The 22,619-nt window shown below is 33.0% G+C and overlaps 1 protein-coding gene across 1 annotated transcript; it reads right to left on the minus strand.

Moving 5' to 3' along the window:
- Positions 1-747: 747 nt before the first annotated feature.
- On the minus strand, positions 748-22,500 carry LOC130447751 (eukaryotic translation initiation factor 5B). The gene is made up of 15 exons (XM_056784734.1): positions 22,282-22,500; positions 22,161-22,229; positions 21,178-22,093; positions 20,918-21,116; positions 19,340-19,510; positions 19,095-19,282; positions 18,824-19,042; positions 18,427-18,769; positions 16,969-17,172; positions 16,765-16,904; positions 14,692-14,955; positions 10,047-10,123; positions 4,012-4,315; positions 3,554-3,715; positions 748-1,021 (listed from the first exon to the last, which is right to left on the minus strand). The coding sequence occupies exons 1-15, from the start codon at positions 22,323-22,325 to the stop codon at positions 914-916; spliced, it is 3,408 nt and encodes a 1,135-aa protein (XP_056640712.1). The 5' UTR covers positions 22,326-22,500; the 3' UTR covers positions 748-913.
- Positions 22,501-22,619: the final 119 nt, after the last annotated feature.

The raw sequence follows: 22,619 nt of genomic DNA on the forward strand, positions 1-22,619 counted from the left end.
TTAAAATGTTTATTAATTTCACGAAGTTTTACTGATACGTCTCTGGTCGAACGGAAGTCTGAGACATAAAAATTTAAAAATCAACTTCGTTCGCGTAGGATACTTTCTCGGTTCTGTCAACAACTTTGCATACTGCTTATACTCTGCAAAGGCGTCAATATTATTACATCGGAGAATGCCCATTTTTATTAGATCGACAATAACGATGTGTACATTCTCTTCTCGATTGCCAAATTATTTTTTTCCCCGATATTACAATAATTTCTTTTTATTTGGTAGCGATTCTAACCTAAAAACCTTGTAGAAATGTAAAGATTAGATTTATTAGAAGTATAAGTTATATTTCTCAAAAAATATCGAATTTGTGATATCTTTAATAGTTTTAACCTAAAAACGTTGAAATACTACTAATAACGGTTGATAATATATACCAGGTGACGCCAAAAAATCCTGGTGTTGTGTTCTTCGAAATGTTTGGATTTAATAATGAAAAAGAGTTATTTTTCTTGAAAATCACTGAATTTGTAGTATTTTTGATACTTTTAATTTAAAAACGTTCAAATACTACTAATACCAGTTGATAATTTATACCAGGTGACTTCAAAAAATCGTGGTAATTATGTTTGGATGTTACTTTTCTCAAAATTCACTGAATTTTTAGTAATTTTTACTTAGTTGAACAAATTCATTTTCCTTTATAGACATCTTTGTGTTTTTTTTGGTATTTTATGTTTTTTTTAAAAAAAAACGCTTTAAACAGTTTATAGTCATTTATTTGTTTATATAAATATACATTTATTTGAAACACTGTCGAAAAGGGAGAAAAAAAATACTGGTTTTGTTTGCTACTGTGGGTAAGTTGAAAAAATAAAAATTAAATTGGAAAATGTGTATATTGCACTGTGTGTTTTTTTTACAAAATCTGGAAGAGTTTTTTGAGTTCCACCATCAACTGCCAATCGGTTTTCTGTAGATCGTCTCTGAAGTAGTCTTTGCAAGCGTCTATCGATTGACGTGATATCTGAAAATAAGAATATTGTCAATAAATAAAAGATAAAATATGATATCAACAACAGTTGAAGTGAAAGAGGTTCTTAGAAAATAAAATAAAGTGAAAAAAGCTAACAAGGAATACAATAAAGTGAAAAAAGTTTCGATAAAACGCAATGAAATGAAAGGTGCTAAAGAGGAATAAAATGAAGTGAAAGAAGCAGTGAAATAATAAAATAAAATGAAAAAACTTATGCTATAATAGGTAAAAACGAGGTAAAAAAATCTGTGAGGCAATACAATAAAGTGAAAATCAGTTGAGACAGAATAAAATGAAGTGAAATATGCTCTGAGGGCTAAAATATAGTGAAAAATGCTCTGATGTGAAAGTGAAACGAGTTTCGAAGGAAAACAATGAAATGAAAGAAGCTAAAGAGAATTGAAATGAAGTGAAAAATGCTCTGAGGAATAGAATAAAGTGAAAAAAAGTTTGAAAAGGGATGCAATGAAATGAAAAGAACTGAAGGGGATTGAATTGAAAAGTAAAAATAAATGTGAAATAATAAAATAAAGTGAAAAAATTGATGATGGCATACAATTAAGTGAAAAATAGCAATGACCGAATATAATAAAGTGAAAAAATCTCTGAGGGAGTAAAATGAAATCGAAAACTATTGAGGACATACAATGAAGTGAAAAACAGTTATAATAGAAGTGACAAAAGCTGGTAGGCAATAAAATGAAGTGGAAAATAGCAATGACCGAATGCAATAAAGTGGAAAAACCTCTGGGGGAATAAAATGAGGTGGAAAACTATTGAGGACATACAATGAAGTGAAAAACAGTTATAATAGAAGTGAAATAAGCATTGAGGCATTAAAAAGAAGTGAAAAATAGTAATGACAGAATAAAATTAAGAGAAAAAATATGGGTGGAATAAAATGAATTAGAAGAAGCTATAGGGGAAAAAATAAAAAGTGGAAAAAGCTTTCAGTGAATAAAATGAAGTGAAAAGCACCGAAAGGAAAATTCAAGCAATTAATTCTGTATCAAGCTATTGCCACAACTCATTTTCCCGCGTTTTCCACAATAAAACGAGAAAATTGTATTTTCTCTTCAGCCTCTTGTTCGCTTGGAATTTGGTAATTATGAAAAAAAATAGTTTTAAACCTTATACAACCCACCCCTTCGAATTTCCTTTGTCTAGTGGCACAATAAAAATGCAAATTGTCTCGAGGATACGCTCCAGATATTCTAGATGTTGCGACAAATATATAATGAACGTCTCGAGGGTAGGGCAGGGGTTGAGAGAAGGTAGTAGAAGGGATAGCGAGAAGGATGAATGGAATCAATGATTATTTGGGTCAGAGGAGGTCTTGTATGTTCTACTTCCATTCATGAAAGCAGACTGTGGCGCAGGGGGAGGATCGATCACAAATAAAATTAGTTACAGAAACGCATCGGGAGAGATGGAACAAAGGATAGAAAAAATGTTGTCAATGTACAACAAAATGAAAAATTTTTACATTCAAGATGGCGATTTAATGGGAAATTCGAAATAACTACAAAGGGCATTAAAAAAGTTGATATTTCTTCCAAATGTTTGACTGAAACTGCAATTTATTTTGTAAAATCTTCGATGAAATCAATTTCTCTCAATATTTTGACATTAGCAACTTCAAAACGTCGTCAAGACTAAAATAAACGAAGCGGATCGTTCGAAATGTCATAAAAGATGGCGATTTAACGGGAAATTCGAAATAACTACCAGGGGCATTAAAAAAGTTGATGTTTATTCCAAATATTTGAGTGAAACTGCAATTTATTTTGTAAAATTTTCGATAAAATCAATTTCTGTCAATATTTTGACATTAGCAACTTCAAATCGTCGTCAAGACTAAAATAAACCAAGCGGATCGTTTGAAATGTCATAGAAGATGGCGATTTAACGGGAAATTCGAAATAACTACCAGGGGCATTAAAAAAGTTGATGTTTATTCCAAATATTTGAGTGAAACTGCAATTTATTATGTAAAATCTTCGATGAAATCAATTTCTCTCAATATTTTGACATTAGCAACTTCAAAACGTCGTCAAGACTAAAATAAACGAAGCGGATCGTTCGAAATGTCATAAAAGATGGCGATTTAACGGGAAAGTCGAAATAACTACAAGGGGCATTAAAAAAGTTGATGTTTATTCCAAATATTTGAGTGAAACTGCAATTTATTTTGTAAAATTTTCGATAAAATCAATTTCTGTCAATATTTTGACATTAGCAACTTCAAATCGTCGTCAAGACTAAAATAAACGAAGCTGATCGTCGAAATGTCACAGAAGATGGCGATTTAATGGGAAATTCGAAATAACTACGAGGGGAGTTGGAAAATAACAAAATAACTCGATCAGTACCCCCAATTACTTTTGCAAACCCTCTGTAAACATGAATTTAAATTCAAGACTGATCAAAAACAATTCTGGACCGTTGTAATTGATGCGATACGAAAAATCACTTTATTTTAGCGGGCGAATCGTAGAAAAATAATTTTTTTTCATAAATTACCTTACTGACAAGGAAATCCGTCTCATCGAAATGCCTACCGAACATTTTAGGCGATTCTCCAGGGACAGGTTCTATCTTGATACAAACTTCCATGCCTTTCCGAGCGCTCTCCACCGTTTTGTGATTACTTTCTATACTAGTTACGATCCCCAAATCCACAAACTGCAAAAAAACACCAAAGGACCAACTAAATCATACTTCATCCTTCAGAAAACATCGTTCGAAATAAAATTACGAATTAATAATAAAAATCAACCGCAAATACGTCTTATAAATTAAGAAATTCTGTTAAAACTATACATGGCGATCCAAAAAAATATAATAGAGAACCAGTCGTTTCATATATCGGACACCAATGACGTCACTGTATAGGAGATAAGCTTGTTATAATCAAATGAAAAGTTTAACAGCAATTCGAACAAATTTATATATAGAGTGAAAGAAAAAAGAATACTAACCTCTTTGCTCGGTACGCATATGGGTGTACCCTCCCTAACTATACCAGCTTCGACCATAACACCGGCGACGATTGGATCTCTGGAATTGAACACGAATTGCGGCAGTATTTTGAGTTTGCACGGAAAAACGGCGATATGTTTGAATTCCTCGCGTTTCCTTTGTTTCAATTCCTCGCGATACGCCATAAATTTATCGAAAAGATGATAAATGATGTCCGCTTGGAATATTTTCACTCCGACGCTATCTGCCAATTCTTGCGCGTCCCGTTCTACTTTTACGTCGAAAGCTAGTATCGTAGCGTATCTAGATAATCGAGATATTATTACATTATGTGCGGGTATACGTAAGATAATGAGTTAAATGTCAATATAGATTGTTTGGGGAGTCGCTCCGGTCTTCTAATCACTTTGAACCACTCTACTTCCAAAGGGGACTAGTCGTTTTGTACGTCTCCTTCTTTTGCTACCACCACGTAGACTTGTTCCAAAGGAGGCCATACGTCTCATTCTTCCTACTCTAAAATACGTAGATTCCCTCCAAAGGAGGCGAATCGTCGTTTGCTTTTCATTTTTCTCCTCCCAAATACGTAAACTCCTTCTAAGGGAGTTCCAGTTGTGTGTCTCTTTCTTCTGCTACCAAATTACGTAGGTTCCTTCCAAAGGAGACAAATCGCTTTGTGCGTCTCATTCTTTCTCCTCCAAATTACGTTAGACTCGTTCCAAAGGAGGCCAATCGTCGTTTGCTTTTCATTTTTCTCCTCCAATATACGTAAACTCCTTCAAAGGTAGTTCCAGTTGTGTGTCTCTTTCTTCTACTACCAAATTACGTAGGTTCCTTCCAAAGGAGACAAATCGCTTTGCGCGTCTCATTCTTTCTCCTCCAAACTACGTTAGATTCGTTCCAAAGGAGGCGAATCGTCGTTTGCTTCTCATTTTTCTCCTCCCAAATACGTAAACTCCTTCTAAGGGAGTTCCAGTGGTGTGTCTCTTTCTTCTACTACCAAATTAGTTCCTTCCAAAGGAGACAAATCGCTTTGTGCGTCTCATTCTTTCTCCTCCAAATTACGTTAGACTCGTTCCAAAGGAGGCCAATCGTCGTTTGCTTTTCATTTTTCTCCTCCAATATACGTAAACTCCTTTAAAGGGAGTTCCAGTTGTGTGTCTCTTTCTTCTACTACCAAATTACGTAGGTTCCTTCCAAAGGAGACAAATCGCTTTGCGCGTCTCATTCTTTCTCCTCCAAACTACGTTAGATTCGTTCCAAAGGAGGCGAATCGTCGTTTGCTTTTCATTTTTCTCCTCCCAAATACGTAAACTCCTTCTAAGGGAGTTCCAGTTGTGTGTCTCTTTCTTCTGCTACCAAATTACGTAGGTTCCTTCCAAAGGAGACAAATCGCTTTGTGCGTCTCATTCTTTCTCCTCCAAATTACGTTAGATTCGTTCCAAAGGAGGCCAATCGTCGTTTGCTTTTCATTTTTCTCCTCCAATATACGTAAACTCCTTCAAAGGTAGTTCCAGTTGTGTGTCTCTTTCTTCTACTACCAAATTACGTAGGTTCCTTCCAAAGGAGACAAATCGCTTTGCGCGTCTCATTCTTTCTCCTCCAAACTACGTTAGATTCGTTCCAAAGGAGGCCAATCGTCGTTTGCTTTTCATTTTTCTCCTCCAATATACGTAAACTCCTTCAAAGGTAGTTCCAGTTGTGTGTGTCTTTCTTCTACTACCAAATTACGTAGGTTCCTTCCAAAGGAGACAAATCGCTTTGCGCGTCTCATTCTTTCTCCTCCAAACTACGTTAGATTCGTTCCAAAGGAGGCGAATCGTCGTTTGCTTTTCATTTTTCTCCTCCCAAATACGTAAACTCCTTCTAAGGGAGTTCCAGTGGTGTGTCTCTTTCTTCTACTACCAAATTAGTTCCTTCCAAAGGAGACAAATCGCTTTGTGCGTCTCATTCTTTCTCCTCCAAATTACGTTAGACTCGTTCCAAAGGAGGCCAATCGTCGTTTGCTTCTCATTTTTCTCCTCCCAAATACGTAAACTCCTTCTAAGGGAGTTCCAGTTGTGTGTCTCTTTCTTCTGCTACCAAATTACGTAGGTTCCTTCCAAAGGAGACAAATCGCTTTGTGCGTCTCATTCTTTCTCCTCCAAATTACGTTAGATTCGTTCCAAAGGAGGCCAATCGTCGTTTGCTTTTCATTTTTCTCCTCCAATATACGTAAACTCCTTCAAAGGGAGTTCCAGTGGTGTGTCTCTTTCTTCTACTACCAAATTACGTAGGTTCCTTCCAAAGGAGACAAATCGCTTTGTGCGTCTCATTCTTTCTCCTCCAAATTACGTTAGACTCGTTCCAAAGGAGGCCAATCGTCGTTTGCTTTTCATTTTTCTCCTCCAATATACGTAAACTCCTTTAAAGGGAGTTCCAGTTGTGTGTTTCTTTCTTCTGCTACCAAATTACGTAGGTTCCTTCCAAAGGAGACCAATCGCTTTGCGCGTCTCATTCTTTCTCCTCCAAATTACGTTAGACTCGTTCCAAAGGAGGCCAATCGTCGTTTGCTTCTCATTTTTCTCCTCCCAAATACGTAAACTCCTTCTAAGGGAGTTCCAGTTGTGTGTCTCTTTCTTCTGCTACCAAATTACGTAGGTTCCTTCCAAAGGAGACAAATCGCTTTGTGCGTCTCATTCTTTCTCCTCCAAATTACGTTAGATTCGTTCCAAAGGAGGCCAATCGTCGTTTGCTTTTCAGTTTTCTCCTCCAATATACGTAAACTCCTTCAAAGGTAGTTCCAGTTGTGTGTCTCTTTCTTCTACTACCAAATTACGTAGGTTCCTTCCAAAGGAGACAAATCGCTTTGCGCGTCTCATTCTTTCTCCTCCAAACTACGTTAGATTCGTTCCAAAGGAGGCCAATCGTCGTTTGCTTTTCATTTTTCTCCTCCCAAATACGTAAACTCCTTCTAAGGGAGTTCCAGTTGTGTGTCTCTTTCTTCTGCTACCAAATTACGTAGGTTCCTTCCAAAGGAGACAAATCGCTTTGCGCGTCTCATTCTTTCTCCTCCAAACTACGTTAGATTCGTTCCAAAGGAGGCCAATCGTCGTTTGCTTTTCATTTTTCTCCTCCAATATACGTAAACTCCTTCAAAGGTAGTTCCAGTTGTGTGTGTCTTTCTTCTACTACCAAATTACGTAGGTTCCTTCCAAAGGAGACAAATCGCTTTGCGCGTCTCATTCTTTCTCCTCCAAACTACGTTAGATTCGTTCCAAAGGAGGCGAATCGTCGTTTGCTTTTCATTTTTCTCCTCCCAAATACGTAAACTCCTTCTAAGGGAGTTCCAGTGGTGTGTCTCTTTCTTCTACTACCAAATTAGTTCCTTCCAAAGGAGACAAATCGCTTTGTGCGTCTCATTCTTTCTCCTCCAAATTACGTTAGACTCGTTCCAAAGGAGGCCAATCGTCGTTTGCTTCTCATTTTTCTCCTCCCAAATACGTAAACTCCTTCTAAGGGAGTTCCAGTTGTGTGTCTCTTTCTTCTGCTACCAAATTACGTAGGTTCCTTCCAAAGGAGACAAATCGCTTTGTGCGTCTCATTCTTTCTCCTCCAAATTACGTTAGATTCGTTCCAAAGGAGGCCAATCGTCGTTTGCTTTTCATTTTTCTCCTCCAATATACGTAAACTCCTTCAAAGGGAGTTCCAGTGGTGTGTCTCTTTCTTCTACTACCAAATTACGTAGGTTCCTTCCAAAGGAGACAAATCGCTTTGTGCGTCTCATTCTTTCTCCTCCAAATTACGTTAGACTCGTTCCAAAGGAGGCCAATCGTCGTTTGCTTTTCATTTTTCTCCTCCAATATACGTAAACTCCTTTAAAGGGAGTTCCAGTTGTGTGTCTCTTTCTTCTACTACCAAATTACGTAGGTTCCTTCCAAAGGAGACAAATCGCTTTGCGCGTCTCATTCTTTCTCCTCCAAATTACGTTAGACTCGTTCCAAAGGAGGCCAATCGTCGTTTGCTTCTCATTTTTCTCCTCCCAAATACGTAAACTCCTTCTAAGGGAGTTCCAGTTGTGTGTCTCTTTCTTCTGCTACCAAATTACGTAGGTTCCTTCCAAAGGAGACAAATCGCTTTGTGCGTCTCATTCTTTCTCCTCCAAATTACGTTAGATTCGTTCCAAAGGAGGCCAATCGTCGTTTGCTTTTCATTTTTCTCCTCCAATATACGTAAACTCCTTCAAAGGTAGTTCCAGTTGTGTGTCTCTTTCTTCTACTACCAAATTACGTAGGTTCCTTCCAAAGGAGACAAATCGCTTTGCGCGTCTCATTCTTTCTCCTCCAAACTACGTTAGATTCGTTCCAAAGGAGGCCAATCGTCGTTTGCTTTTCATTTTTCTCCTCCCAAATACGTAAACTCCTTCTAAGGGAGTTCCAGTTGTGTGTCTCTTTCTTCTGCTACCAAATTACGTAGGTTCCTTCCAAAGGAGACAAATCGCTTTGCGCGTCTCATTCTTTCTCCTCCAAACTACGTTAGATTCGTTCCAAAGGAGGCCAATCGTCGTTTGCTTTTCATTTTTCTCCTCCAATATACGTAAACTCCTTCAAAGGTAGTTCCAGTTGTGTGTGTCTTTCTTCTACTACCAAATTACGTAGGTTCCTTCCAAAGGAGACAAATCGCTTTGCGCGTCTCATTCTTTCTCCTCCAAACTACGTTAGATTCGTTCCAAAGGAGGCCAATCGTCGTTTGCTTTTCATTTTTCTCCTCCCAAATACGTAAACTCCTTCTAAGGTAGTTCCAGTTGTGTGTGTCTTTCTTCTACTACCAAATTACGTAGGTTCCTTCCAAAGGAGACAAATCGCTTTGCGCGTCTCATTCTTTCTCCTCCAAACTACGTTAGATTCGTTCCAAAGGAGGCGAATCGTCGTTTGCTTTTCATTTTTCTCCTCCCAAATACGTAAACTCCTTCTAAGGGAGTTCCAGTGGTGTGTCTCTTTCTTCTACTACCAAATTAGTTCCTTCCAAAGGAGACAAATCGCTTTGTGCGTCTCATTCTTTCTCCTCCAAATTACGTTAGACTCGTTCCAAAGGAGGCCAATCGTCGTTTGCTTCTCATTTTTCTCCTCCCAAATACGTAAACTCCTTCTAAGGGAGTTCCAGTTGTGTGTCTCTTTCTTCTGCTACCAAATTACGTAGGTTCCTTCCAAAGGAGACAAATCGCTTTGTGCGTCTCATTCTTTCTCCTCCAAATTACGTTAGATTCGTTCCAAAGGAGGCCAATCGTCGTTTGCTTTTCATTTTTCTCCTCCAATATACGTAAACTCCTTCAAAGGGAGTTCCAGTGGTGTGTCTCTTTCTTCTACTACCAAATTACGTAGGTTCCTTCCAAAGGAGACAAATCGCTTTGTGCGTCTCATTCTTTCTCCTCCAAATTACGTTAGATTCGTTCCAAAGGAGGCCAATCGTCGTTTGCTTCTCATTTTTCTCCTCCCAAATACGTTAGCTTCTTTCAAAGAAAACCATTTTTCTGATGGGTTTCTTCGAGGTAGCTAAACCGTTTGCTGAAATGGACGGGTCATTTGCTATGGTGGATCTATGGCTTGCTCGCGGATTCCTTGCAGATCGTCTCAAGTCGATTATCGGCATATATTGAAGTAAATATCGTCGTGATTTATTCGAAATCTTGAGGCTCAATCATTCTCCATCTGTGTTAACTAGCTAAGTATCATTACCCTCATTATCAAGCATTCCAAGAAGTAGATAACGACTAGAAGGGGTTAATCGATGAGCGAGTAAACGAGCAATTACAGTGGGACCTTTTAAACGCGATTCCTCCAAGATTTTATCACAAAAAAGTATTCGTTTCCTCGCCGAAATTGCTTCGTTAAAAGTGCGACTGCGTTGTAAGCATGATGGTTCCCCCACTGTTTAATCTAGTACGCTATCTATGAGAGTATGGTAGCTATGGGAGTCATTTGGTACAGGGATGTTATTCAAGCTACTGTATATTATAAAAATGACATTAACGTCATTGAATCGATATAATACTTACTGACTTTCGTGTTCTAACATTATAGAAGCTTTCATTACATCCTTTTTGACGACAGGTCCTATCCTGATACCGGAATACTGAAAAATTGAAAAAGTACTTCACACACGTGTACGTACGTAGAAACGACGCGACAAAAACGAACCGAAAACGTGAAAAAATGTATTGAAAATGGGGTGAAATCACAGATAGAAGGTTTATATCCGGCTCGAAGGACCAAACAGGTAGTTAAAATGGTTCAGTAGGATTGATTGAATATCTATTTTAGTAGACTGAACTGTCATTTGAACAAAATGATTAAAATCCTGTATATCTAAAACAAAAGTTCCGAAATGTTCCTAATGAACCATTGAACCATTGAAATATTAATAATCGAGAAAAACGACTCGAAATTCGTCTTATTTGTCAAATTTACTCAACAAACGAATCAGTTTTTCGTCGTAAGAGTATGAAAATTGATCCATGTGTCAGATTTATGTAAAATTTTGACAGATAACTACACTCGTGTAGTTCGAATGGTCCTGTCGTATAGAGATGCCTCTAAGTTGTATTGTTCGAGAAAAACGTGCCAAAGAAAGGAATCCCGATAAATTGATATTCTGGACCTCCGCGAGCGACCTCAGTGATCGAGAGCCACGCCTGCCTGTCGAGTAGGTCCTGCAAAAAGTTTCTGGTCAATTCTGGATCGCCTATAAGTCGAATTGCTCTTTTCTGTATCGAGTTAAGCATCTTCAAAGTTTACTTGGGAGCCGAGCTTCAAATGTGTGAGCATTATTCCAAAAATGGAAAAATCTTGACCTTGTAGAGGATTAGAAGCTGTTGCGGAATTTATAGCTTCAGAGCTCCAAGTTTTTATGAAGCTACCTTAACTAATTCGGCCACACAGGACCAAATCCTGAGCTGCAATACCAGCCTTCTTCTTCTGCTGCATTAAACTCGATCAGCTTGTTTCCACTCTTCAAAATGTTTTCAAGATCGGGTATTGAGGGTGGTTATAGGAGTAGGTGATAAGATGTATAAATGGGGAACACCAGCGTTGACCTCAAATCTTTCTGAAGTTTTTCCATCGATAGCGACCTGGATGGAAGCTTGGCTTGCCAAAATCGTCCAAATTAATGGATGATGTGAGGATTATATCAATTGAAATCTTGTATTACGAAAAGATTTGTTTAAAACGAGCCTACCACTTTGTACCAGGATCAAAAAGGTAAGTTTAGGAGTGGAAAAATCTCGCTACTTCGCCTCCAAGGCGAGTTGGGATCTAAAAGGGTCAGTTTTTCAGGAAACAAGAGGAATTTTGCTAGTTTGAAGATAATAGACCCAGAAAATGTAAAGATTCGTAAAAAAAAGATAAAGTTTAACGCCCTATTCGTCAGACTTGTTTCCCTCTGAATTTCAACTGTATTGAGTATAATAACACCGTAGATTAGCGTTTTCGTATTCGTAGAATCCATTTATCGAAGTGTCAGATGTTAGTACTGCCGGTTTTATCAATAATTGGAATTATTCTGATTTTGGAACAGATTTTCCTAATAAATTTAACTCGTAGGTTTTCGAAAACAAATTAGGAAAACATTTTTCCAAAATCTTTTCCAATTTCGTATTATCTTGATTTTTTTTTAATAATGATAATTGGAGAAAAAATGTTTCTAGTGGCGCTAACAAAAAAAAGATATTAGCTGTTGATTGGTGGGAAAAGTTCGTGTGGGATGAGGAGCAAGCGCACAGTTTCTCGTTCAGCGTATCGATTTCTAAATATGAATGGCGACGCGTGGGACGATTCAGAAAACAAAATCTAATTGATATTGGTGTGACCTTTGCTGTTAACGTAATCGATAATGAGGTTGGTGAAACTCGGAGGCGGGAGGCGGATACTAGACAACAGAATGCATTCATATTGATAACGATTCCGTAAAAAAAATTTTACGAAAACTGAATTACCGGACATTAAAAATGTTATATAAATAACGTAATGAACGTTATATATTTTATACAACACCCTGTAAATATTTGAATAATTTTTACTTTAAAAATAAATGTGTCCGACTAAATATACCACCCTATATGTTATAAAACGAAGCTTTATACAGGGTGAAAAAGACACGTTTCCAAATATTTCTGCGATAAAAAAATTATTTGGATCTGATAATTATTTGAATGGATTTTTTTAACCGATTAATGATATTTGAGAGTTATTGGTAATACTGTCAATCATTGTTTTTAGGTTAACTAGCGACCGTATGTAAAAAGAGTTACGTCACACTTTTCGACGAACCTCGTATACGATTAAATTTTTTTTTATATCTGAAGATTGTTTATTAGCTTTTATAACACGTACATATGTTGATATTTTGACATATTTAAATTTACTCCACTCGAAGAATAACTCACGTTTTTCTACAAACCTCGTCCACTATTGAATTTTTTTTATATTTAACGATTGTTTATTATATTTCATAATAGGTGGAATTTTTTATCAAGAATAACTTTTTTTCATAAAAATGATGATATAACCATTAATTTTTTACAATCGCATACGAGGTACGTCAAAAAATATGAATTTTTATAAACCGCAAAATACGTTTTTTTTTATTTTAAATTACAAATTTTTAATGCAAATGGATAAAATGTAAATTTTAGTTCTGGTTAAGTTTTTTTTACTAAAAATTGTCAATATTTTGACATATTTTGATCTACTTTACACGAAGAATATTTCATGTTTTTCTACAAACCTCGTATACTATTGAATTTTTTTTATATTCAACGATGTTTATTAGATTTCATAATAGGTGGAATTTTTTATCAAGAATTATTTTTTTTTCATAAAAATTATACTACAATCATCAATTTTTTACAATCGTATACGAGGTTCGTCAAAAAATATAAATTTTTATAAACCGCAAAATACGTTTTTTTTTATTTTAAATTACAAATTTTTAATGCAAATGGATAAAATGTAAATTTTAGTTCTGCTCAAGTTTTTTTACTAAAAATTGTCGATATTTTGACATATTTCGATTTACTTTACTCGAAGAATAATTCACGTTTTTCTAAAAACCTCGTACACCAATGATTTTTTTTCAAATTTAACGATTGTTTATTATAATTCAGAATACGTCGAATTTTTTATTAAGTATAACTTTTTTTTGTAAAATTGGAAATAAAAAAGTTATACGATGATTTTTTTTAAATAATTTAGTTATGATCCACTCTGTATATTATAATAATCAAGTTTTCATCAAAACGTGATTAATTGTTTATAAATCAACCCTGTATTTCCTGTAGTAAAACAAAAAGAGGGCCTGGGGTGATTGGAACGTTGAGGTATAGTATAGCAGCGTTGTCAAATGTATTCTTTTATCTACACATCTACAGAAATTTTATGAAAACTGCATTATTATGTTGATTCGCGTAAAAATGGTTGTAACACACTAAATGACGGAAAAAATGCACGGATTGGATATAGAAAAGTGGAGGGATTGGAATTTGAACAAAACGAAATTTCTATCAAACAATTTGTACCATAAAAATTTCCAAAAGGCATATTTTAATAAAGTTCTTTGTGTTTTGAAAGCTGAAACTTGATCGTTAATTTTTTTAATCGTATACGAGGTTCGTTAAAAAATATAAATTTTCCTAAACCGTATTATTCGTTTTTTTTTATTTTAAATTACAAAATTTTTAATGTAAATGGATATAATTGTATATTTGAACGTAAATTTGATTAATAACCAAGTTTTTTTAATAAAAATTGTCGATATTTTGACATATTTAAATTTACTTCACTCAAAGAATAATTCATGTTTTCCTACAAACCTCATATACTATTGAATTTTTTCTTATACTTAACAATTGTCTATTAGAATTCAAAGTAGGTAGAATTTTTATCAAGATTAACTTTTTTTTGTAAAATTGATAATAAAAAAGTTACATATAAGAAAAATACGATGTTTTTGTTTTAAATAATTTAGTTATGATCCACTCTGTATATTATAATAATCAACTTTTCATCAAAACGTGATTAATTGTTTATAACCCAACCCTGTATCTCCTATATTAATATAATAATAGTCTGGGGGAATAGGATCGTTGAGGTATAGTATTGCAGAGTTGTCAAATATGTTTTTTTTTTCTTACATCTACAGAAATTTTATGAAAACTGCATTATTATGTTGATTTGCATGAAAATAGTTGTAGTACACTAAATGAAAAGAGAAAAAAGAAACTGAAAAGAAAAAAAAGAAAATCTGAAACCAAATCGACAATTTTTTTTGGTTGTGTACGGGGTACGACACAAAATAAGAATTTTTAAATTATATTTTTGCACAAACCTCGTATACGATTGAAAAATTTCGATTTCCGACGATTGTAAATCAATTTTGAAAGCACCCCAAATTTTTTATGAAGAATAATTTTTTTCCCTAAAATTGATAATAAAGAATTCACATATAGAAACAGTACGACAACAATTTAAATATGATTCACTCTGTATATTATAATTATTTATTATTATTATTATTATTATTATTATTATTGAAATAAACTATTATTGCGGCGTTGTCAAATGTATATTATAATTTTCAACGTTTTAATATTGAAATAAACTATTGCGACGTTGCCGAACGTAATAAAAATATAATGAACTTACGGGAATTTTGCTGGTCCTCAAGAACTCCAAGAGGGCTTCCAATGAACCCAAAGTGGAGGCCTGCACATAAACGCCCCGATCTGCTAATTTGATATTTGACAATGCCGATTTTAATTCCCTTGCTACTTCTTCTTTTAATATATCAATTTCATCGGACTTTTGAGCTACGTACAGGTTCAAACCGGCTATAGCTTTTTCCAATTCTTTAGCTGCGATTTTTACACCCTGGGCAGCTTTGATTTCTTTGTATTCAATATACGCGTTCTGAAATGATAATTTCGGAAAGAAAAATACGAGGTGTATTGGTTCTACTCTCATGATATTGAGGTATACAATGAAAAAATATGGGCATTTGACAATTGGTTTGAAATACTTTCCTCCCCAATTGAGAAAATAACTAAAATGTTATTAATTTCGGATTAACGTTTAATAAATTTAAATAGTTATTTTTATTCACCACCCCGTATATTAACACCTTGAAAAAAAAGTTTTGATTCGAGTCACAATATTTAAGTATGTAATGAAATATGGGTTATTGACAATCGACCTATGATAATGTATAAATAAATTTTTATCCGAAAAGGGCACTGGCTAATCTTTCCAAACAAGAAAAATAAAGTGAATTACTCATTTGTCATTTTTTATTTAATAACTAAAACGTGCTTTTATTAAGACCCCTGGTACTTTAAAAGTTCGTAAAAAATTAACTTCTCGAGCAATTAGTTTTTTCGTAAGCATAATTGGTATTGCAGAATTTATGTACACAATGAAATAAATGTGGGTAATTGACAATCGACCTAAAACATTTTTTATTTAAGGACACTAACAAATCTTCCCAAAATAATAAAATCACCGATTTTCTTCAATAAAAGTAAAATGATACTTTTATTGACCCATCTGTATATGAAAAACTAAAAAAAAGATTGAGAAAAAAACGGTAAAAGATTTTTTTAAAGATCCTGACCCTATTATAGTATTTAGATATATAATGAAATAATGTGGGTAATTGACAATCGACCTAAAACATTTTTTATTTAAGGACACTAACAAATCTTCCCAAAATAATAAAATCACCGATTTTCTTCAATAAAAGTAAAATGATACTTTTATTGACCCATCTGTATATGAAAAACTAAAAAAAAGATTGAGAAAAAAACGGTAAAAGATTTTTTTAAAGATCCTGACCCTATTATAGTATTTAGATATATAATGAAATAATGTGGGAAATTGACAATTGACCTAATACATTTTTTATTTAAGGACACTAACAAATCTTCCCAAAATAATAAAATCACCGATTTTCTTCAATAAAAGTAAAATGATACTTTTATTGACCCATCTGTATATGAAAAACTAAAAAAAAGATTGAGAAAAAAACGGTAAAAGATTTTTTTAAAGATCCTGACCCTATTATAGTATTTAGATATATAATGAAATAATGTGGGAAATTGACAATTGACCTAATACATTTTTTAATCGAGAAGGACACTTGTAAATCTCCCCAAACAACCAAAATAATAATAAATAACCGATTTTTATTATTTCTCAATAAAAGTGAAATATGAATTTTACTGACCTACTTGGTACATTAAAAAACTGAAAAAAACAAATTAAGAAAAAACTTTTCGGTAAAAGAAGTTTTTCGAAGATCCTGACCCTATTATAGTATTTAGGTATATAATAAAAAAATGTGGGTAATTGACAATCGACCTAATCCATTTTTTTAATTGGGAAGGACACTTATAAATCTTCCCAAACTAATAAAATAACCTAAATTAAATCACCGATTTTGATTTTTTTTCAAATGAAATTAAATGTCACTTTTATCGAGCCACCAGGTATATTAAATCTAGGAATTTTTGAAAAAAAAATATAATTGAGGCATTACAAGCTTGAAGTATGTAATAAAAATGAAATAGATGATTAACAGCTGACCTAAAATAATTTACAGTATATTTTATTACAGAAGGACACTACTTAATCTTCCCAAACCGGTAAAACAACTAAAATTAATAACCATTTGGAAAATTAAAAAAACTGAAATAAATAAAAAAAAGTAAAGTTGTAACTTACTTTGACTCGTAGTTCTCGTAAAGGTTGAGGCATTAACAAGGATCTAATCTGGGTTTCTATGGGACCATCCGTACCAGCACATAACATCGTATCGCCTTCCCTTAAAGTACCGTTTACCAAAATAACATCAATGGTGGTACCTGAAATCGAATATACCGATAGAAAAATGAAATTTTCATGATCTTAATGATAGGAAAATCCTACCTAATCCTGGTATTGCTTTGACTTCCAATACAGTCGCTTGGAGTTCATCGGAATACATCAAACGTTTGGTTAACCTCGTTTGACAGTAATCTACTATGAGGGCTAGGAGGTTACCCATACCTTCACCGGTAATGGCGCTGGTAGGTACCAGAGATACGTAAGTACGCGTATCGGGATTTTCGTAAAATAGAGCTGCATTTAAACCTTGAAAAAAAAATTGAAAATGTAGAAAAATATATATTGACAGTGAATGTGACCTAGCCTCAAACAAACAAACAAAAAAAAAAGTTTTTAAAACATTGAAGAAACAAAACAAAAATTTTTAAATTAAGTTAAAAAAAATAAATTTGATATGAACAAAAAATTTAAATCTTATTGAAGAGATGAGATGAAGTGAAATAAATTGTTTAAATTTTTAAAAAAGAAGAAAGAAACCCAAATTGAAATTGGAAAAAGTTGTGATTAGAACTTAAAAAACAAAAATTTTAAATAAATATGAACAAAATATAAAAATAATTTTAAAACATAAAAATTTTGTAATAAAAAAATTGTGATAAACTTAAAAACAAATGAAAGAAACAGAAAAAAGCAGAATTTAAATGGAAAATTTGCTGAAAAGTGGAAAAACAAACAAAATAATAAATTAATAAAAAAGAAATTGTATAATTCTTTGAAATCAAGCAAAATAAATTAATATTACATGAAAAAATTGTTTAAATCTTGAAAACAAAAAAAAAATTATAAAATTTAGAAAAAAATTAAAAAAAATAAAAACCTCGAAAGAAAACAGAAATGAAAGGTAAAAATTATGCAAACTTTGAAAAAAAAAAACGAGTAGATTCAAAATGAAAATGAATTCAAAATTTCTAAATAAAAAAAAACATCAAAAAAAAATAAAACAGAAAAAAACTATAGAAAATAATAAATTTAGATTACAAAAAATTGTATAAATCTTTGAAACTAAACAAAATAAAAACATATCAAATGAAAAAACTGTGAAAATGTTGATAAAAAAACAGAAGAAACAAGTAGATTCAAAATGAAAATGTATTCAACATTTCTAAACAAAAACTAAAAAATAAAAACGGATTCAAATTGAAATATAGTTCAAACTAGGAAAAAAACTAAAAAAAATTGAAACAATGAAAAAAAAAACTAAAAAAATAATAAATTTTGAATAAAAAAATTTTATAAACCTTTGAAACTAAACAAAAAAAATATAAAACAAAAAATTTTGTAAATCTTAAAAAAAACGAGTAGATGTCAAAATGAAAATGCATTCAAAATTTCAAATACAAAAAAAATTTTAAACAAAAACTTAATGAATACAAAAAATACAAAAACGGATTCAAATTAAAATAAAGTTTAAGAGAAAAAACAAACAAACAAATCAAAAGAATGAAAAAAAAAACTATTTAAACGAAATTAAACCAATAATAAATTGTATGGATAATTTACCTTGTTCGGCAAACTGCAAAACGACATCTTTAGTTCGAGTTTCAAACTCCAACTGAGTATTCGGCGCTTGCGCTTTCAAAATATCCCTCACGTCCTTTCTATTCATCGTTCGCCAATCGTACAATCTGTCGATTTTATTTAGAGCCACCAAAAACGGAGTTTTCTTATTTTTCAATATATTTATCGATTCGATCGTTTGAGGTTCCAAACCGTGCATAATATCCACAACCAGAATGGCGATATCGCATAGAGAAGAACCGCGATTGCGTAGATTGGAAAACGATTCGTGACCGGGCGTATCGATAATCAAAAGACCCGGAATTTTCAATTCCATATCGTTAAACTACAAAAAAAAAACAATAAATTGATAGAAAAAAATCATTTTTTAATCATTTACCCCTTTGACTATTTTAATTTGTTCCTTGATGGCGTCCATGGGGACATTGGTGGCACCGATCTGTTGAGTTATACCGCCGGCTTCTCCATCTTGTACGTTGGTACGACGCAATTTATCCAAAATTTTCGTTTTGCCTGTATCCACGTGACCCAATACGCAAACTATTGCCGCTCTCAGATTTTCCGGAGATTTATTCTTTTCGGCGTTTTCTTTCCTGATCTATAAAAATTGTTTCGATACCAAGAACCATATATTCCATTAAACTTTTTACCTTTATCCTTTCTAGAGCTTTATCTCGAACTCTTTCGGCTACAGTTTTACCGTCCTCTTCCTCGTCTTCTGATTCGGATTCGCTTTCTTCTTCTTCTTCATCGCTATCTGATTCTTCGTCTTCTTCAGAACTGCTTTCTTCGGCTTCCGCTTCGATCGGTTGTTCTTTACTTTCCTCTGATTTATTAGCTGCAAATAAATTTTATCATTATTATGTTTTTTTAGTAAAAAGAAGATATATTTAACCTGTTTGTTGAGATTCTTCTTTTTCTTCATCGTCTGATGAAGCATCCCAAGCGTCTTTGACGTCTTCTTCTACTTCAGGTTCTTTTATTTCTTCAGGAGGTTGTGGGGCGGCTTCTTCTTTAGGGGATTCTATTTTTTCTGGCTCGAGTGTTTGATCCACTTCTTTTGGAACTGAAAATTTATATATAATGCAAGTTATTCAGTTATAATAAATGCTAAACAGTGTGAAACCTAAAAATGGATGCTTAGGCTGAAGAACTGGCCAAAAAATTAATGTGAGACCCAAAAATGTGGAAATTGTATGATAAATTCTATTTGAAAGCTAAAAATGGAGATTAATATTTAAGAACTGGCCTAAAAATTACAGTAATACACAAAAATGTGAACATTGTATGATAAATCCATTTGAAAGCTAAAAATTGAACGTTAAGGCTCTAGAGCTAGCCTAAAAATGCAGATGAGACGAAAATTTGATAAGTGTATGATAAAATTCATTTGAAAGCTGAAAATGAAAATTTATGCTCAATAACAGGCCTAAAAATTATGGTAAGACCCAAAAATATGAAATTTATATAATAAAATCGATTTGAAAGCTATAAATGAATGTTTAGGCTTAAGAACTGGCCCAAAAATTACAGAAAGACATCAGAAAATAAAAATTTTATTATAAAACTCATGTAGACTCTATAACTGGAGGTTTAGACTCAAGAACTGGCCTAAAAATTACAGTAAGATCCGAAAATATGAAAATTGTATGATAAAAACCATTTGACTCCTAAAAATGGAGGTTAGAGCCCAAGAACTAGCCTAAAAATTATAGTAAGATCCGAAAATGTGAATATTGTATGATTAAATCCATTTAAAAGCTAAAAATGAATGTTTAGACTCAAAAGCTGGCCTAAAATGAATATTAAACCTGAAAATGTAAAAATTGTATAATAAAATTCATTTTGAAGCTAAACATGAACGTTTAGGCTCAAGAGCTTGCCTAAAAATTACAGTATGACCCGAAAATATAGAAATTGTGTATGAAATCCATTTGAAAGCTAAAAATGAATGTTAAGGATCAAGAACTAGCCCAAAGTATTGATATGAATTTCTTGGTTCTCAGATTCTTTTATATGTTTTTGTTGTGTTGCGAAATCATCTTAATTTTATGTCTCTTCTGACTGAGAATTAATTTTCAAAACAAATAAAAAAATTGATCTTTGGACATATTACTTTATCTTCATTAAAACGTTTTTCAACTGTTTAAAGAACTAATTTTCAATCAAAAGAGATGTAAAATCAATATGATTTAGCAACAAAAAAATCTCAACTGGATTTTATGCCAAAAAAACCTCCCTATTCAAAATTTCATAATTTATCATCAACATAAAATTCCTAGATTGCTGATTAGATGAAAAACTTGATATTAAAATTAAAAACCAACATATAAAGTACAAGAACAGACCAAAAATTTATAATAAAATCGAAAAACATTGGAAAAATATAGTTAAAATAAAAAAAATGTGATTTTCTTCAAATATAATAAGATTTGCTGTACAAAAAAAACATTTTCATTATCAAATTATTCACCTGGCGTTTGTTCTTTCTTTTGCTTATTCGGCCTTATCCTTGTTCCAAGTCTGGGTTTCTTCTCACCAACATCTGGTAATTCCACCCCTTGTGCTTTCAAACTATCAATTAATGCTTGTGCCCTAACCCTATCAGCCTTCTGTTTAGCAGTCAACAGTTTTCCTTCAGCTTTCAGTCTTTCTTTCCTTTCCTTTTCTTTCTAATAAAAAAAATAAATACACAGCTTTCCACATTAATAACTCAGTGAAAATATAATTAACCTGCTTTTTCCTTTCTTTCCTTTCTTGTTCTAATCTCAATGCTTCTAGCCTGGCTTTTTCAGCTTCCTCTTCGCGTTTTAATCTCTCCTCTTCTTCTTTTTTTAGACGTTCCTCTTCTTCCTTAAGTTTCTTGAGAGCTTCTTGCATAGCTGCTATAGTCTTCTTACCAGGACCTTTTTTGGCATCTTTGGCATCTTTGTCTTCATCATCTTTTCCTTTTTTCTTTTTCTTTTTACTCTTTTTCTCCCCTTCTTGATCATCTTCCTCTTGTTTATCACCTGCATCTTCTAGTTTCTTAATCATTTCTTTTGGTTGTTCCTCAGGCTCTTGTGAATCTTCTTTTGTCGTGTCCTGCTTTTTTTGACTTAATTTCTTTTGCTTTTCTCTTTCTTTCTTTTCCTTTTTCTTTTGAGCGGCCGTCTTCACAGTACTAGCCTCTTCTGTTTTTGTATCAACTTCTGGTTCCTTATTTTCCTCCAACTTTTCCTTTTTCTTCTTTTCTTCTTTGGGCTTCTCCTCTATGGACGGTTCAGGTTCTTTTTTTATACCTGCATATTCCATTTCCAATTCCGCCAAGACCTTTTCAATATCTTCATCACTATCATCACGTTTTCTGTTCTTTTTTCCCTTTTTACCCCCCTGATTTTTTGTAGTCCTATTATCATCACTTGATTTCTTTTTATTATCTTTCTTAATAGGTTTTGTATCACATTCGTCTTCGTCTTCATCTACAATAGCTTTAGAATCACCATCAGAATCTTCATCATCAATTTGCAGCAGTGCAAATGATTTCTTTACAGTAGAAACTACTTCAATATCAGAACCATCTGATTCGACAGGTTTTTTCTCTTTTTTACTTTTCGATTTTTTAGAATCGGCTTTATCCAGTTTCGTGTCATCACTGAGAATCTGCGGTCTGACGATAAAATTTTATTTTAAGTATCAACTAACCTAAATATTTCATTTTTATTTATAGTACTTACTTGGAAGATTTTTTCTTATTTTGAGCTTTCTCGATTACCTCTTGAGTATCGTTTTCGACGTCCGATTCGCTAAAATTAACATAATTTAGATCTGTGATTAATAAACTTTTATATTGTCTACCTTTCATCAGCCGTTCCTTTACGGATTTTCTTAGATTTCCCCATTTTTTATTGTTAATATAAATACTGTCTAAACGTAGAAATTCTGTAAATATTCTCATAAGTGTATAATGTGTTTGAAAATAAAAGTTTTTTTAACAATCTGCTACCGATATATGGTAAAATTCACCACATGCATAAAAAGGTTCCAAAAAGTATTATGACTTTTCCTTTGACATTTATGACAGTATAAATGTCAATTTCAATATGTTTGAAATGTGCGTTCGTAAATGTTGAAATGGAAATAGAAAATTATTATTCTTACTAATGGCTATACTCAAATTTAGAATATACAACTAT

This window comes from Diorhabda sublineata, chromosome 8 (assembly GCF_026230105.1).
Source record: "Diorhabda sublineata isolate icDioSubl1.1 chromosome 8, icDioSubl1.1, whole genome shotgun sequence".
In the NCBI taxonomy this organism is placed as follows: domain Eukaryota; kingdom Metazoa; phylum Arthropoda; class Insecta; order Coleoptera; family Chrysomelidae; genus Diorhabda; species Diorhabda sublineata.

Excerpts from the sequence above, each read along its gene's own strand:
- LOC130447751 (XM_056784734.1), bottom strand. The coding sequence starts at position 22,325 with ATGGGGAAATCTAAGAAAATCCGTAAAGGAACGGCTGATGAAAG. Across the intron at positions 18,770-18,823 it reads AAATTAAAATAGTCAAAGGG|TTTAACGATATGGAATTGAA; the intron begins GTAAATGATTAA and ends TTTTTTTTGTAG. Across the intron at positions 16,905-16,968 it reads CAAAGCAATACCAGGATTAG|GTACCACCATTGATGTTATT; the intron begins GTAGGATTTTCC and ends ATTCGATTTCAG.